At 39.0% G+C, this 16,807-nt stretch overlaps 1 protein-coding gene and 1 non-coding gene across 2 annotated transcripts; both read left to right on the forward strand.

Annotated features, from left to right (window-relative positions):
• The first annotated feature begins 1,631 nt into the window (after positions 1-1,631).
• Positions 1,632-1,738, forward strand: LOC148292999 (small nucleolar RNA R71). The gene has a single exon (XR_015825914.1). It is a non-coding gene; the product is annotated as a small nucleolar RNA R71 (small nucleolar RNA).
• A 6,087-nt stretch (positions 1,739-7,825) lies between these two features.
• LOC148293000 (uncharacterized) lies at positions 7,826-13,454 on the forward strand. The gene has a single exon (XM_088256092.1). It carries the CDS (start codon positions 8,108-8,110, stop codon positions 13,442-13,444), a length of 5,337 nt encoding a protein of 1,778 aa, XP_088112218.1. The 5' UTR covers positions 7,826-8,107; the 3' UTR covers positions 13,445-13,454.
• The last annotated feature ends 3,353 nt before the right edge of the window (positions 13,455-16,807 follow it).

Here is a 16,807-nt window from a genome sequence, read left to right on the forward strand (position 1 = left end):
AAGAATCAAGAGAGATAGAAGGTTGGGATAGAACATTAAGCATTTTAAATTCAACAGTTTCACCCAGAACAGTCATGGAAAGGGTGCTATCTTTCACTTTGATAACTATGTCTGCAGTGGCCATGAATGGCCTACCTAGGAGAATGCGATCAACATGATCTCCATTTGGATTGTCTTCCATGTCCATCACTACAAAATCAGCAGGGAGAATTAGTGTATTAACTTGAACTAAAATATCTTCTACAATACCTTTTGGATATTTTATAGAATGATCAGCTAGTTCAAGTCGTACTGAAGTCTTCTTCATCCCTTCTAAGCCAAGCTTTTGATACAATGAATATGGCATTAGGTTGATACTTGCTCCCAAGTCCAACATGGCTCTTCCAACCTTCTTGCCTCCAATGTTAATGGGAATGTCAAAGCTGCCAGGATCAACTAGTTTTGGTGGAAGCTTCCTTTGCAACACAGCACTTACATTCTGGTCAAGCTTTACATCTTCATTTGGAGCGAAATTGAGCTTGTGAGTTTTCAAGTCCTTGATGAACTTTCCATATGCAGGAATCTGTTCAATAACATCAAGCAAAGGCAAATTGATATTAACTTTACTCAAAATATCATATATCTCTTTAAAAGCCTTATCTTGCTTTGCTTTCTTAAGACGGCCTGGAAATGGAATCGGTGGAACATATGGAGCGGGTGGCACGTATCTATCTTCTTGAAGATGTGGTGGCACAAATTTGTCATCTCTCTTATGCAATTGGAATTGTTTGGATTCTTGAGAATCTGATTTGGCATTAGGAGCAGATTGAGAAGTTTTGAGATGTTCCCCTTCTGTAGCTGTGGTCTCCTCCTCTTCATCTTCTACAATCACAACATCATTTGAAAGATTAGAATCAACTTTATTATCAATGATCTTACCTGATCTGAGCACATGAATGGCCTTGGCTTCTTGGTTCTTTGGATTGATCTCGGTTTGGCTTGGTCATTTCCCAGGTGCTCTTTGAGTTATTTCAGCAGCTAATTGGCCTATTTGAACTTCCAATTTGGCAATGGCAGCTTGTGTAGTTTGCTGGAAATTGGATTGGTTGATTGCCATCTGCTTAACTATATCCTCCAATGATGACATTTGTTGTGGCTTTTGGAATGAAGGGGGATTGGCTTGATTCTGAGTATTCTTCCATGAAAAGTTTGGATGATTCCTCCAACCTGGATTATAACTTTGAGAGTATGGATCATTTCTTGGACCTTGGTTGTAGGAATTTACCAACTTAGCTTGCTCTTGCACAAATTCTGGATATCCAGCCCCAAGTGGACAAGCTATGGTAGCATGGTCAGGAGTTTCGCAAATACTACACACTTCCTTCGGAGGGCTTCTTGAGTTTAATGCAAGAAGAGCATCTAGCTTTTGTTCCAGTTTTGAAATCTGCACACTAGAAGCATCATTAGAACCACTAACAACACGTTTACCTCTTGTATTCGTATGTTGGGTCTCCATTGCTATCTCCTCAAAGAGTTCGTACATTTCTTCTGGAGTTTTGGTTTTATAAGAACCACCTGCAAAATTCGTGACAATATTATGACTAGAAGGGGTTAGTCCTTTATAAAACAAACGCATTTGAAGCTTCAATGGAATCCCATGATGAGGACATTGATTGAGCAGCCCATTGAACCTCTCCCATGCTTCACAAAACGACTCGTCATCTTGCTGTGCAAATAACAAGATCTTATCCCTAAGCATGTTGGTCTTTTGCGTGGAGAAGTATTTCTCCAAGAACTTCTTTTGAATGGCAGCCCATGTAGTGAGTGAACCAGGCTTCAAAGAATTCAACCAATATTTCGCCTTATCCTTCAAAGTGTATGGAAACACTCTCATTCAAAGTTGATCTTCTTCTGTCACACCTGTCAAGGGAAAAGAACTCACAACATTAAAAATATCCTTTATATGAGTTAATGGATCTTCATTAGGTAAACCATAAAAGGAAGGCAGCATATTAAGATGAGAAGATTTAAGCTCATAATTTCGAGCTACAGTGGGCAGCAAAATGCTTGAAGGAGATGCTGGAATCGTTGGGATATCAAGTTCTCCCATGAACTCATTGGCAGCCATCTCTTCTTCTTCTTCTTGGTCTGAACTTGCTTCCGAATTTGAAAGTGAAGAACCAGGAAGTTCAGTGTGGAGAGCAAGACTTGAAAATGTGGCCAGAGCTTGCTCTTTTGCAGTTGACAACTCTCTTTCTAGACGACTCTGAATTTCAGAGGTCACTCGTCTGGGTTGCAACGATGGTCCTGCGTTCAAAGATCTAGAACGTTGGAATGAAGACCTCACTTGTTCAAGTAATGGCTTTTTAGACATAAACTACCTGAAACAGAAAATTAGATTAATTAGAAACACTAAAAAGAATAGGGTAACCTTGGGCACATAATCAGGGAAGAACTTTCGTTCAGTCCCCGGCAACGGCGCCAAAATTTGTTGTTAATTATTATGTTAACTCGCAATTGTACGGGGCAATTAGTAGTATAGCAAGACAAGTACGAGGTCGTACCCACGAAGACTGAGAAGTTAAAACTAGTTATGTACTTAGCTTACCAAATTCAAGAAAGTAGGAGGTTATGTCTAAAACAGAATTTAAAGCAAGAGTGGTTGTGATTGTTGAACAAAATAAGCAAAATGAAATTGCAAACAAAAACAAGTAAACAAATGTAACAAAGAGTGGTTTTAAGAGATGGAAAACAGATTTGGAGACTAGGGCATTCGAATCACCATAACAATTCAATTCTGGGTTATAAGGAGTCAAGTAACAAGTCTAATTCAGATTCAAAGATTGATTCTAGCTAAAGTATGATTAGGCCATGGTGTTTGGTCCTAACCTTGTGTTCCTAATTCCCTAATTTGATCATTTGTTGTCTAACCTAAAATTAAGCATTAGGAACCCATTAAGCATAGAAGAACAATTTAAACAACCAAGCATGTATCTAATCCCTGTTGTCGAATGTCCATACATACTCTTCCTATTCATAGTTCAATTCAAATTAAAGCATGGTGTTTACTCTTAATTCAAACCAAGATAGTTAACAAACAAGTTCTAATGGTGATCAATCATTCAAACAAGCATGTTAACTTATAAGCATAATGAATAAGAACATGAATCATGAATCAAACTTGAAACTCCAAACTTCAAACTTATAAACCCAGAATATTCATGTTAGGTTACATCGAAGCCCTAGTTATGGATTTAGCTACTCATAATGGAAAAGAAACTAAAACAGAAATGGGAAAACATAATGAATGCCATAAGAGTAGAAAAACCCTTTTCTGAAGTTCTTGTGGTGTCCAATGCTTCTCCAAGAGCTTCTCCACGTCTAGAAGGATGTATGAAGGATATGGAGGTGATTTGGGATGAGTTTGAGTGAGTGGTGATGGCTGAGAAAGAGGAAATTCGTAGGGAAATGGAAGGGAGGTTTTCTGGAGCTGTTTTGGTGATTTTGGGGCAGTTTAGAGTATTGGGTTGATTGCTTGAGTGTTTGGGGTTGTGGGAATGTATGAGGATGATTTCTGGATGTGTTGATGGAATGATGGAAGTGTGGAGGATGGCTGAAGTGAAGTTTGTAGCTTGAAGACTCTTCTATTTATAGGGCTAAGAGGGAGGAACATCATGATGAAATCCAACACCACCATTCCTCATTTAATACAACCCATAACTCCCACTTCATCTTGTCTATGTTAGTGTGGTTGGAATCAATCCCATCCCATACTTCTTTTGCTGCACCTCAAGCTTTCTTCACATGGGTGTTCAATTGTGGCTGCCTTTTGCTGCCAACCCAGGTGGGTTTTCTTTTGGTTGCTGGAAATAAAAGATGCTGCTGAACCAGGCTTGGTGTATGAAGGCCTGAGATTTCAATATGTATCCAATGAGGCTCAAATTTAGATATGTCATAATAGACACCCATTGGAACAACTTTGATGAAGAATGCATTACCATCTGAGTAATATAAGTGTACGTTTTGGGCCTCGCAAGTTGACTGCCGAAAATAGAATTACCCCAACCACTCCAATCGCCAGAACTATGAATTACCCCAACCACTCCAATTTGGAACGAACTGCCTTTGAACTTGAATTGTCCAATTTCATACACCCATTGATTTCCGATCGAGCCCAAAACTTGGGCAACATCATAATATGGTTGGAGTAGTCATTTGGTGAGTTTTGAGTGAAATCCAATTGCTAGAACTATGGAATATACCAACCACTCCAATTAGGAACGAATTGCCGTTGAACTTGAATTCACGAATTTCTCATACCTATTGATTTCGGATCGAGCCCAAAACTTGGGCAACATCATAATATAGTGGGAGGAGTCATTTGGTGAGTTTTGAGTGAAATCCAATCACTAGAAGTATGGAATACACCAACCACTCCAATTAGGAACGAACTGCTGTTGAACTTGAATTGTCCAATTTCTCACACCTGTTGATTTCGGATCAAGCCCAAAACTTGGGCAACATCATCATATGGTGGGAGGAGTCATTTGGTGTGTTTTGAGTGAAATCCATTCGCAAGAACTATGAATTACCCGACCCACTCCAATTTGGAACGAACTGCCTTTGAACTTGAATTGTCCAATTTCTCACACCTATTGATTTCGGATCGAGCCCAAAACTTGGGCAACATCATAATATGGTGGGAGGAGTCATTTGGTGTGTTTTGAATGAAATCCAATCGCCAGAACTATGAATTACCCCAACCACTCCAATTTGGAACGAACTGCCTATGAACTTGAATTGTCCAATTTCTTACACCTATTGATTTCGGATCGAGCCCAAAACATGGGCAACATCATAATATGGTTGGGGGAGTCATTTGGTGTGTTTTGAGTGAAATCCAATCACTAGAAGTATGGAATACACCAACCACTCCAATTAGGAACGAACTGCCGTTGAACTTGAATTGTCCAATTTCTCACACCTATTGATTTCGGATCGAGCCCAAAACTTGGGCAACATCATAATATGGTGGGAGGAGTCGTTTGGTGAGTTTTGAGTGAAATCCAATCGCTAGAAGTTTGAAATACACCAACCACTCCAATTAGGAACGAACTGCCGTTGAACTTGAATTGTCCAATTTCTCACACCTATTGATATCGGATCGAGCCCAAAACCTGGACAACATCATAAAATGGTGGGAGGAGTCATTTGGTGTGTTTTGAGTGAAATCCAATCGCCAGAAATATGAATTACCCCAACCACTCGAATTTGGAACGAACTGCCTTTGAACTTGAATTGTCTAATTTCTTACACCTATTGATTTCGGATCGATCCCAAAACTTCGGCAACATCATAATATGGTGGGAGGAGTCATTTGGTGAGTTTTGAGTGAAATCCAATCGCTAGAAGTACGGAATACACCAACGACTCCAATTAGGAACGAACTGTCGTTGAACTTGAATTGTCCAATTTCTCACACCTATTGATTTCGGATCGAGCCCAAAACTTGGGAAACATCATAATATGGTGGGAGGTGTCATTTGGTGAGTTTTGAGTGAAATCCAATCGGTAGAACTATGAATTATCCCAACCACTCCAGTTTGGAACTAACTGCCATTGAACTTGAATTGTCCAATTTCTTACACGTATTTATTTCGGATCGAGCCCAAAACTTGGGCTACTTCATAATATGGTGGGAGGAGTCATTTCGTGAGTTTTGAGTGAAATCCAATCGCTAGAAGTGTTGAATACACCAACGACTCCAATTAGGAACGAACTGCCGTTGAACTTGAATTGTCCAATTTCTCACACCTATTGGTATCGGATCGAGCCCAAAACGTGGGCAACATCATAATAAGGTGGGAGGAGTCATTTGGTGTGTTTTGAGTGAAATACTATCGCTAGAACTATGAATTACCCAAACCACTCCAATTTGGAACGAACTGCCTTTGAACTTGAATTGTCCACTTTCTTACACCGATTGATTTCGGATCGAGCCCAAAACTTGGGCAACATTATAATATGGAGGGAGGATTCATTTGGTGAGTTTTGAGTGAAATACAATCTTTAGAACTATGAATTTCCCGAACCACTCCAATTTGGAAAGAACTGCCTTTCGAGTGCTGTCATTGGAGTGAACATCCTTGGTGAGAATTGAAGTCAAAGCTTGTTCTTATTTGGTTATTTAACTTTTGTGAAGCATAAGTCGTAGTTATGTTAATGTTGGCTATGTCACACACGACACTCCAAGTTGTTCAACTAAAGTTTGGTTAACCCTTTGATAATGTCTTGAGTTATTGTTGCTTATTTCTTGGAAGTTAGCTAACGGTTGGTGATTATCTCTGAGATCAATATTGGGAAGTTAGTCAATCGCTTGTTTGCGTTGAGTCTTTGTTCTTTTGTTTTTATTTTCTGTGTTGTTTTGCTCGAGGACTAGCAAAATCTAAGTTGTGGGTATTTGATAAGTCCATAAATATACTCATTTATGTACTCTCTTTACTTAGGCTTTGTAGAAGAATTAGACTTAAAAAGGGCTTATTACTTCACTTTTCTGATTTTCAGCTTTTCTGCGCTCTTAGAAGGATTTTAAGGGAAAATCAACTTTTCGGAGGAATTTTAGTGCAAGGTCAATTGGAGATGAAAGCTAACACCTTGAAGTTGAATCTGTGATTTTTCCAGAATTTTCTACCGAGCCAATTGGTACAGTATTACAAGTAAAGTTAGCCCACGTGCAGACAGGACAGTTTCGTACATGTTACGTGAATATGAAGAAACGGAAGCCTTCCCGAATTTTCCAAGTTACGTGCTATATATGGTTGGAAAGATAAGACATTTATCTTTCTAAAATATATTTTTCCTGATTTTTCTAGAAGGCCGAAGATCCCCAAATCGTGTGACAATTGAGCTGAGCTGTATTTCCCTGTGGAGTTAGGAATTGTGATCTTTACTTTCCTATTTGGATTCCTTGTTTACCAAGACTTCTTGGACGACTTTTCAGTAAATTTTAGGGTTTAGGACTTTGATTTAAGTCATATAAAAGGCCAGCCAAGGCCCCATCAAGAGGATTCAGGTCCGAAGGAGATCAACCGCGCAAGAGGAAAAAGCTGCCAGCGAGTTCTTTCTTTTCCTTTCTTCTTTTAATTTTCAGTTCTTATGTATTTATTTTTGAGTTCATCCCAGAACATGAGTAACTAATTTCTTGTTAGTTAGGGCTTAATCTTGAAGCCCTAAACATGATTTCAATTCTATAAACAAGTTTGAATGGATTTTTCAGTTTCTACAAGCGGGATGATTTCGGTTTCTCGATGTTATGTGAATTCTGATATTTTGTTTCTTTGAGTAGCTAACTTTAAAGCATGTATCGGAATTAAATTGTTGTAGACCATAGGTCAATTGCCATATTGAATGTGTTCTTGTTTGCAACGAATAATTGGGTTAAGAACTAGTTATGAGAAATCGATTCTTGAATTCCTAATAACAAATGCCATGTTTTAGGGTTTTTGTGACACTCATATTCTCTTTGATCTTAATGGATTCTTGATTGTTAAATTGAGTAAATGCCATACTGGATTTCAACTAAGAATACACGTATTGATGTAAATGCCATACACTTTACATACACTTAAGAGAGAATCATACAACTCGAGTCAAATGCCATGATCTTGTTGTGAGTGTCGTCATCATATGCTTGCTAGAAATTGATTATCTATTGTTGTTTATGGATTGATTGATTGTTTGGAGGTGGATAGTGAGTCCTAGCTATTGTTCTTGATTGATTTTAAACTAATTTCTCTTAAACTCTAATTTAAATTCTGTTTTGTTTTCTTTTATTTACAAAATCAAATCAAAACCCCCTTGGTGTTGGCGTGTGTGTGGAAGTCCTTGTGATTTCAATCTTTATTTTGTTTTCGTGTTTAATTGTGTTCTAGTTTTCTTTGTGTGACATTGATAAACATCTCTTTAGATTACAATCTCTGTGGGAATGACCCTTGCTTGCTTACTATACTATCATTTGATTTGTGCACTTGCAAGGTTTTAATATTGTTGTTAAAAATTACCAACAAGTTTTTGGCGCCGTTGCCGGGGATTGTTTATCTAATTAAGTTTTGTTTTCAATTTCAGGTATATGCTGGGACGTCGTTCGCAAGGTTACAAGCTTATACCATACGACCCTGAACTAGAGAACACACTTCGTTATCTCCATCGAGATAAAGATACGCAAGCTACACTTCCAATCAAGATGGGAGACGAGTTGGCACTCAACAACCTCACCCGACCTTTGAAGGATTTCACGGTTCCTAAAGCATTGGACCAGCCGTCATGTATTGCGTATCCAGCCACTACAACCACCTTTGAGATCAAGAGTGGCACCATTCACCTTTTGCCACAATTCTATGGCAAGCCTGGGGATGATCCTCACATACATATCAAGGATTTCTTTGCCGTGTGCGCGACTATGCACAATGGAGGGATTAGTGATGAGGCAATCAGATTGCGTTTGTTTCCATTCTCACTTAAGGAACGAGCCAAGGAGTGGCTCTATTCTTTACCTAGTGCATCTATCACTACATGGACAGCATTGGCTTCCAAGTTCCTTGCAAAGTTCTTTCCAGCTCAAAAGACAAACCGTATTAGGAAGGAGATCATGGGAGTGCAGCAACTAGATGGAGAATCATTTCATGAGTATTGGGATCGGTTTCAGAGACTCCTAGCTTCATGCCCTCATCACCAAATTGAAGATTGGCTACTTATGCAATACTTTTATGAGGGATTACTCGATTCAGAGAGGATGATGGTTGATGCTACTAGTGGAGGAGGCTTGATGAACAAGAGTGCTACTGAAGCTAAGGAGATGTTTGAGAACATTGCAGCAAACTCTCAACAATTTAATTATCGGAGAGCTCCCCCAAAGAAAGCAGGTGTTTATGAGGTAAGTGCTAGTGATATTGGTCCTCAAATAGCTAATTTGACTAACCTTGTTAAGCAGTTAATCCCTCAAGCACAAGTGTGTGCTGTGTGTGCTAATCCCGGACATCCTACGGAGTCTTGTCCAAGTTTGTATGGTGATGGAGAAGAGATGGCTCAAGCACACTATATGCAGCAACAAAAGCCAAGAAACGATCCATTTTCTACCACCTATAATCCGGGATGGCGGCAACACCCTAACTTTGGATGGAAGAACAACCAAAACGTGCAAACAACCCCAGTTCAACAAAATCAGTTTGTTCCTCAACAAAATGCACCACCACCACCTCCTAGGCAAGGTAAGTCTTTAGAAGAGTTAGTTAATTCTTTGGCATTAAGCACTCAAGGTTTTATGCAGGAAACAAGGCAAACACATACACAAATGTCTACAGCAATCAAGAGCCTTGAAAACCAAGTTGGACAAATTGCAGCCTCCTTGAGTCAAAGAGAGCCAGGACAGTTTCCAAGCCAAGTAATTCCAAATCCTAATGGAGGCCATGAAACCGCAAAGGCGATTACTCTTCGAAGTGGAAAAGAGGTGGGAAAGGATGACAATGAGGAGAGAAATTCAACCAAAACAGTGGCTGCCCCCTCTCCCAAGCTTACGGTTCCAAGTGACAACTCTAAGGTAAGTTCTCTTGTGGATCATTCGATTACTTCAAAGATTCCTTTTCCTCGTAGGTTTTTGAATTCAAAGAAGGAGCAAGTTTCAAAGGATATCCTAGAGACTTTCCGAAAAGTGCAAGTGAACATTCCCTTGCTCGATGCGATCCAACAAATTCCAAGCTATGCAAAATTCCTCAAAGATCTTTGTACAAATAAAAGGAAGTTCAAGGAGCATGAAACCGTGGCCTTAAGTGAAGAAGTTTCAGCCGTGCTATTGCGTAAATTGCCTCCTAAACTAAAGGATCCAGGGAGTTTTACTATACCTTGTCTCATTGGAAATCAAAGGTTTGAACATGCTTTATTAGACTTAGGTGCTTCAATTAATTTGATGCCTTTTTCTGTTTTTGAATCTTTAAATTTAGGTGAGCTTAAGAAGACTTCCGTGAGCATACAATTGGCTGATCGATCAATCAAGTATCCTAAGGGAGTGTTGGAAGATGTTTTGGTCAAGGTGAATGAGCTAATATTTCCAGCCGACTTTCTAGTGCTCGAGATGGAGGAAGTTCCTATTCCTGGAAAAGACCTTCCATTGATTCTAGGACGTCCATTCATGAGAACAGCAAGGACAAAAATCGATGTGTATGAAGGCACTCTCACAATGGCATTCGATGACGAAACCGTGGAGTTTAAGGTATTAGATGCTTTAAAATATCCTAATGATGATCATGCTTGTTTTTCCATAGATGTACTTGAGCAGGTGGTACAAGAAACGTTTAATGCATCACAAGGAGAGACGCCATTGGAGAGGGCACTCATCCAAAGCCCCAAAACTGTGAATAAAGAAGGGAACACAACTGTACTTGAAGCCGTGAATATGCTTGAGGCCTTGCCTCCCCAAAGAGGTAAGTCTAACTCTATTTTTGAGCCTCTTCCGTTATCTACTAATACGCTTGTTCCCTCTATTGTGAAAGCACCACAGGTTGAGCTAAAACCCCTTCCAGAGAACTTGAAATATGCATATTTAGGTGATGAAAAGACGCTGCCTGTAATCATTGCTTCTAATTTGAGTGCATCTGAAGAAGACAAACTAATTAGAGTTCTAAGGGAGCACAAGACTGCCCTAGGTTGGACCATTGCAGACATCAAAGGTATAAGCCCTACAAAGTGCATGCATAGGATCCTTTTGGAAGGAGAATCTAAACCTACAAGGGAAGCCCAAAGGAGGCTGAATCCGGTGATGAAAGAAGTTGTTAAGAAGGAAGTTTTGAAGCTTTTGGACGTGGGAATTATATACCCCATTTCGGATAGCAAGTGGGTGAGTCCCGTCCAAGTTGTTCCCAAGAAATCCGGAATTACCGTTGTGAAGAATGAAGACAATGAGTTGGTGCCTCAAAGAATTCAAACGGGTTGGAGAGTATGCATAGATTATAGAAAGCTCAATACCACGACACGTAAGGATCACTTTCCGTTACCATTTATTGATCAAATGCTTGAGCGTCTTGCAGGTCATAGTCATTATTGCTTCTTGGATGGATACTCTGGATACAATCAAATTGCCATTGCTCCGGAAGATCAAGAAAAGACCACCTTCACCTGTCCATTTGGTACGTTTGCTTATAGGCGTATGCCTTTTGGTTTATGTAACGCACCTGCCACTTTTCAACGTTGCATGATGTCAATTTTTTCTGATATGGTGGAGGAGATAATCGAGGTATTTATGGATGATTTTTCTGTTTTTGGTGATTCATTTGATATTTGTCTTCACAACCTTTCTTTAGTGTTGAAAAGGTGTCAGGAATGCAATTTAGTGCTCAACTGGGAGAAGTGCCACTTCATGGTACAGCAGGGTATTGTCTTGGGTCACATTATCTCTTGTCGGGGAATTGAAGTGGACAAGGCAAAAATCGACATTGTGAGAAGCTTGCAGCCCCCCAAAACCGTGAAGGAGATTAGGTCATTCCTAGGACATGCAGGGTTCTATAGGCGTTTCATCAAGGACTTTTCAAAGATATCAAGGCCCCTATGTCGGTTGCTTGGCAAAGATGTGGAATTCGAGTTTAATGAAGAGTGCTTGGCTGCATTTAACAAGCTTAAGGAGCTTTTGACATCTGCCCCTATCATGCAGCCTCCAGATTGGAATTTTCCCTTTGAGTTGATGTGTGACGCCTCGGATTATGCAGTGGGGGCCGTGCTTGGACAAAGAGTGCACAACGTACCACATGCCATCTATTATGCTTCCCGGACTTTGAATGATGCTCAGTTGAATTATTCAACTACGGAAAAGGAGTTGCTTGCTGTTATTTTTGCTTTAGAGAAATTTAGATCATATCTTATTGGCACTAAGGTAATTGTATTCTCTGATCATGCAGCACTTAGGTACCTCCTCCACAAGAAGGACGCCAAGCCGCGACTGATTAGGTGGACTCTCTTGCTTCAAGAATTTGATTTGGTGATTAGAGACAAGAAAGGGAGTGAAAACGTGGTGGCTGACCATTTGAGTAGGCTGGTGCACGGATCCAATGAAGAAGAGGACGTGCTTCCTCTACGTGAAAGTTTCCCCGATGAGCAACTCTTCACCTTCGAAGCCAAGGACCCTTGGTACGCTGACATTATCAATTACAAGGCTTCAAAACTGATTCCAGAGGATCTCACTCGAGCTCAAAAGGATAAGCTTGTGAAAACAAGTAAGTATTATGTTTGGGACGATCCATACTTATGGAAATATTGTCCAGATCAGATTGTTAGAAGGTGCGTGTCCGAATCTGAATTTAATTCTATACTTGCCTTTTGTCATTCATCTGCATGTGGTGGACATTTTGGTACTAAGAAAACAGCCCTTAAAGTATTGCAATGTGGTTTTTATTGGCCTAGCTTGTTCAAAGATGCATATACTTATTGTTCCACATGTGATAGATGTCAAAGAACCGGTAACATTAGCTCTAGGAATCAAATGCCTTTAACGCCTATCCTTATTGTTGAAATATTTGATGTGTGGGGCATTGATTTTATGGGACCATTCCCTTCATCTTATGGCTTTATTTACATCCTTCTTGCTGTTGACTATGTCTCTAAATGGGTGGAAGCAATTCCTACCCGGACTAATGATTCAAAAGTTGTTTTGAGCTTTGTGAAGGACCACATCTTTTCTAGGTTTGGAACACCAAGAGCCATTATCAGCGATGGAGGCAGCCACTTTTGTAATAGGTCATTTGAGGCACTTTTAAAGCGGTATGGAATTACACATAGGGTCTCAACACCTTATCATCCCCAAACAAGTGGACAAGTGGAGATTAGTAACCGAGAAATCAAGCAAATCTTGGAGAAAACCGTGAGCCCTACACGGAAGGATTGGAGCTTGAGACTTAATGATGCATTATGGGCATATAGGACAGCCTACAAAACCCCCATTGGTATGTCTCCTTTTCGTTTGGTTTATGGTAAAGCATGTCACCTTCCGGTTGAACTTGAACATAGAGCATTTTGGGCAATCAAGAAATTCAATTTCGATATGAAAGAGGCTGGAGATGCAAGGCGACTCCAATTGAATGAATTGGATGAGATGAGGAATGATGCCTATGAGAGTGCACGAATTTACAAGGAAAAGACTAAGGCATTTCATGACAAAGCAATTCAAAGGAAGACCTTTGAAATAGGACAGAAAGTCTTGCTCTTCAATTCACGTCTCCGGCTATTCCCAGGTAAGTTACGTTCTAGATGGTACGGTCCTTTTGTTGTTACTAATGTTTTCCCTCATGGTGCAGTTGAGATTGAAAATGACAAGACGGGAAACATATTTAAAGTGAACGGACATCGCTTGAAGCCATACTATGAATCTTTTGAGTTGGGAAAAGAGAGCATGCACATGGATGCACCACCCCCATCTATTGTTTAATCATCTAAAGAACCGCGTCTGGCTGAAGACTTTAAACTTAGCGCTTCTTGGGAGGCAACCCAAGCATTCTTAACTTTTATTTTTAGTTTATGTGTGATTTCTCATATAATTTTCATATTTTTTGTTTTTGTTAAGTTTTGCATCATCAAATAATAGATTTTGTGTTCCAAAGAAAAAAATTCACATTTTTTTTAGCCCTAGAATGTTTGCAGCACATTTCAGATGTGTTACAGAAGTTTTTTTGGTCATTGGTTGAGTTTAAATGCCAGAAAATAGAAAAATAGCTTTTATGTTCTTATTTTGGTCAAAACTAGAATTTCTGCCTAAATTATTTTTTGCTGTTTTTCAGGTCAATCTGATGCCACCAACATGTTTAGAATAGTTATTCTGATGTTTTGGACCAGGTTTGGGGGTCTCCGGTAGCCTACATTATGTTTTAGGACGATTTGAAGCTCAAAAAAGGACCTAAAACACAAAAAAAGGCAGCTGCTGTTTTGCCCAGAATTTGAAGATTTTTCGTCACCAAAGAGGTTTTAGCGACGGTGTTCATCGGATTTTTCGTCACCAAAGAGGTTTTAGCAGCGGTGTTCATCAGATTTTTCGTCGCTAAAAGTCAGATTTCCAGATTTTTATGATTCCATATCCAGCTCAATTTTGTTCCAATTTCATCGCATTCCGAGACTTTTAGGAGCTATTACGGGTCTGTTGACATTCCAAGAAGCAAGTTGTGGGTGTTTAAGTTCGTCACATTGTCCATCCTCTCTCACTTCGACATATTCTATGCTTTGCTCAACCACACCTACACAAACCTGGGAAGTTCTCACACTCTCTCTCTCTCTTTAATTAATTTTGCATGACTTAGTTTTCTTTGTTTTAAACATTGAGGACAATGTTTGTTTTAAGTTGTGGGTGATTGAGTTCTTTGGTTTCATAACGCATGCAGCAGTCCTCTGTCTTTGTTTCCAATTCTGTTCTTGTCTGCTTCTGTTTTTGGAATTTGGCTCGCGTTGCGTTCTTTGTTTTTTCGTTCTGAATCCAACCATATAAAGAACGTGAAGTTTAGCCAAGTATTTTGTGAGATACGTGTAATTCTTTGCGCCTGGGTCAGAACTGCAGTTTGTTTATTGATTTTCAATTCCTTTCAACTTTCGGTTTTTATTTAATTAGTTTTTATTTTGTTGTTTTGTTTTGTTTGTGGTAGTCACTTCCCAATTCTATGATGAGATTGAATTTTATTTGCAATTAACTTTCAAGAAATGTTGAGCATGACAATAATTCTTTACATTATCTTTGTGTTAGCCTTATTTTTGTGATTAGACTTTGGAAATCCTTACGCACACAGCCACATTAATATGATGTTCGATTGGGGAGTTCACATGATTTAAATTCCCAAATAAGGGTGTAGACTTATATAACCCTTATCATGTGAGCTTTTGAGCCTATGCCTTTCTTTCTTGAGTGTTATATACTATTCGATAATTTTCTTGTCTACAAGTCGTTGTGATCTCATTATTCTTTGTTTTGGTCAAGTACTTGAGGATGTTTAAATTGTTTGCTAGAACTACTTTCATGATCTATTTGAGGCATACTTCGTGAACCACATGGATTCTTGGAAGTGATATAGGCCTTGTTTCTTTCGTTTGAGCCCTTCTAGCCAACCCGTATCACTTTTATCCCTAGTTAACCCCCTTGTGCCTTTTATGTAAGCCTTTTTTCGTTCTTTACCCAATTCTCCTCACCTTAATCTATCATATGTTTATCCTACACCCTTCTAAGGAGTTTTGTTGAGTATTTTCGTTGTTAAGGGAGCATTGCACAAATTGGTCAATCATGTGGAAAGTGAAGGATACTATCTAATAAATAAAAAAATAAAAAAATAAAAAAAATAAAAAAAAACTAATTTCGAAGCCTTTTCAACTTGAGTTATTAAGCCCTAGGAGTGTTTTACATTTAATGCCCTAAAGCTAGCTAGCTTGGGAGTCATTGGCCTAACACTCGCTACATGGGTTGATTAGAAAGCTAATGGAGTTAGGAGAAGAAAAAAAAAATGTGTGAAAAAAAAAAAAAATAAATAAATAAAAATTCAAGGCAGTATCAATTCCGTGCTCAAAGTGCAAGATGTTATAATGGAAAGCTCTATGAATTCCTTAGAATTTGTTCATTCCTTATCTTTTTCTTGTTTCACCCATCACCCTAAACCCCATTACAACCTTAGTGAAAGTCCTACTTGATCCAAGGAGAAGTGTGGTTCCTCATGTGGAGAATAGGTGTGGAAGTACTATGGTCGGATGGTTTAAATGTTTTCAAGTATGCGATATCTTCCCATGAGATTTTTTATATTTGTCATGTGCCTTTATTTCAATTATGTGAGTACATCCTATTGCTTTGATTCCTCTCACATATATGAGTGACACTACCTAGTCAAATTTCGAGTGCTGTCATTGGAGTGAACATCCTTGGTGAGAATTGAAGTCAAAGCTTGTTCTTATTTGGTTATTTAACTTTTGTGAAGCATAAGTCGTAGTTATGTTAATGTTGGCTATGTCACACACGACACTCCAAGTTGTTCAACTAAAGTTTGGTTAACCCTTTGATAATGTCTTGAGTTATTGTTGCTTATTTCTTGGAAGTTAGCTAACGGTTGGTGATTATCTCTGAGATCAATATTGGGAAGTTAGTCAATCGCTTGTTTGCGTTGAGTCTTTGTTCTTTTGTTTTTATTTTCTGTGTTGTTTTGCTCGAGGACTAGCAAAATCTAAGTTGTGGGTATTTGATAAGTCCATAAATATACTCATTTATGTACTCTCTTTACTTAGGCTTTGTAGAAGAATTAGACTTAAAAAGGGCTTATTACTTCACTTTTCTGATTTTCAGCTTTTCTGCGCTCTTAGAAGGATTTTAAGGGAAAATCAACTTTTCGGAGGAATTTTAGTGCAAGGTCAATTGGAGATGAAAGCTAACACCTTGAAGTTGAATCTGTGATTTTTCCAGAATTTTCTACCGAGCCAATTGGTACAGTATTACAAGTAAAGTTAGCCCACGTGCAGACAGGACAGTTTCGTACATGTTACGTGAATATGAAGAAACGGAAGCCTTCCCGAATTTTCCAAGTTACGTGCTATATATGGTTGGAAAGATAAGACATTTATCTTTCTAAAATATATTTTTCCTGATTTTTCTAGAAGGCCGAAGATCCCCAAATCGTGTGACAATTGGGCTGAGCTGTATTTCCCTGTGGAGTTAGGAATTGTGATCTTTACTTTCCTATTTGGATTCCTTGTTTACCAAGACTTCTTGGACGACTTTTCAGTAAATTTTAGGGTTTAGGACTTTGATTTAAGTCATATAAAAGGCCAGCCAAGG

Source organism: Prunus avium, chromosome 7 (assembly GCF_965620075.1).
Source record: "Prunus avium chromosome 7, drPruAviu1.hap1.1, whole genome shotgun sequence".
In the NCBI taxonomy this organism is placed as follows: domain Eukaryota; kingdom Viridiplantae; phylum Streptophyta; class Magnoliopsida; order Rosales; family Rosaceae; genus Prunus; species Prunus avium.

Coding starts and splice junctions, on each gene's coding strand:
- LOC148293000 (XM_088256092.1), top strand. CDS start 8,108: ATGCTGGGACGTCGTTCGCAAGGTTACAAGCTTATACCATACGACCCT.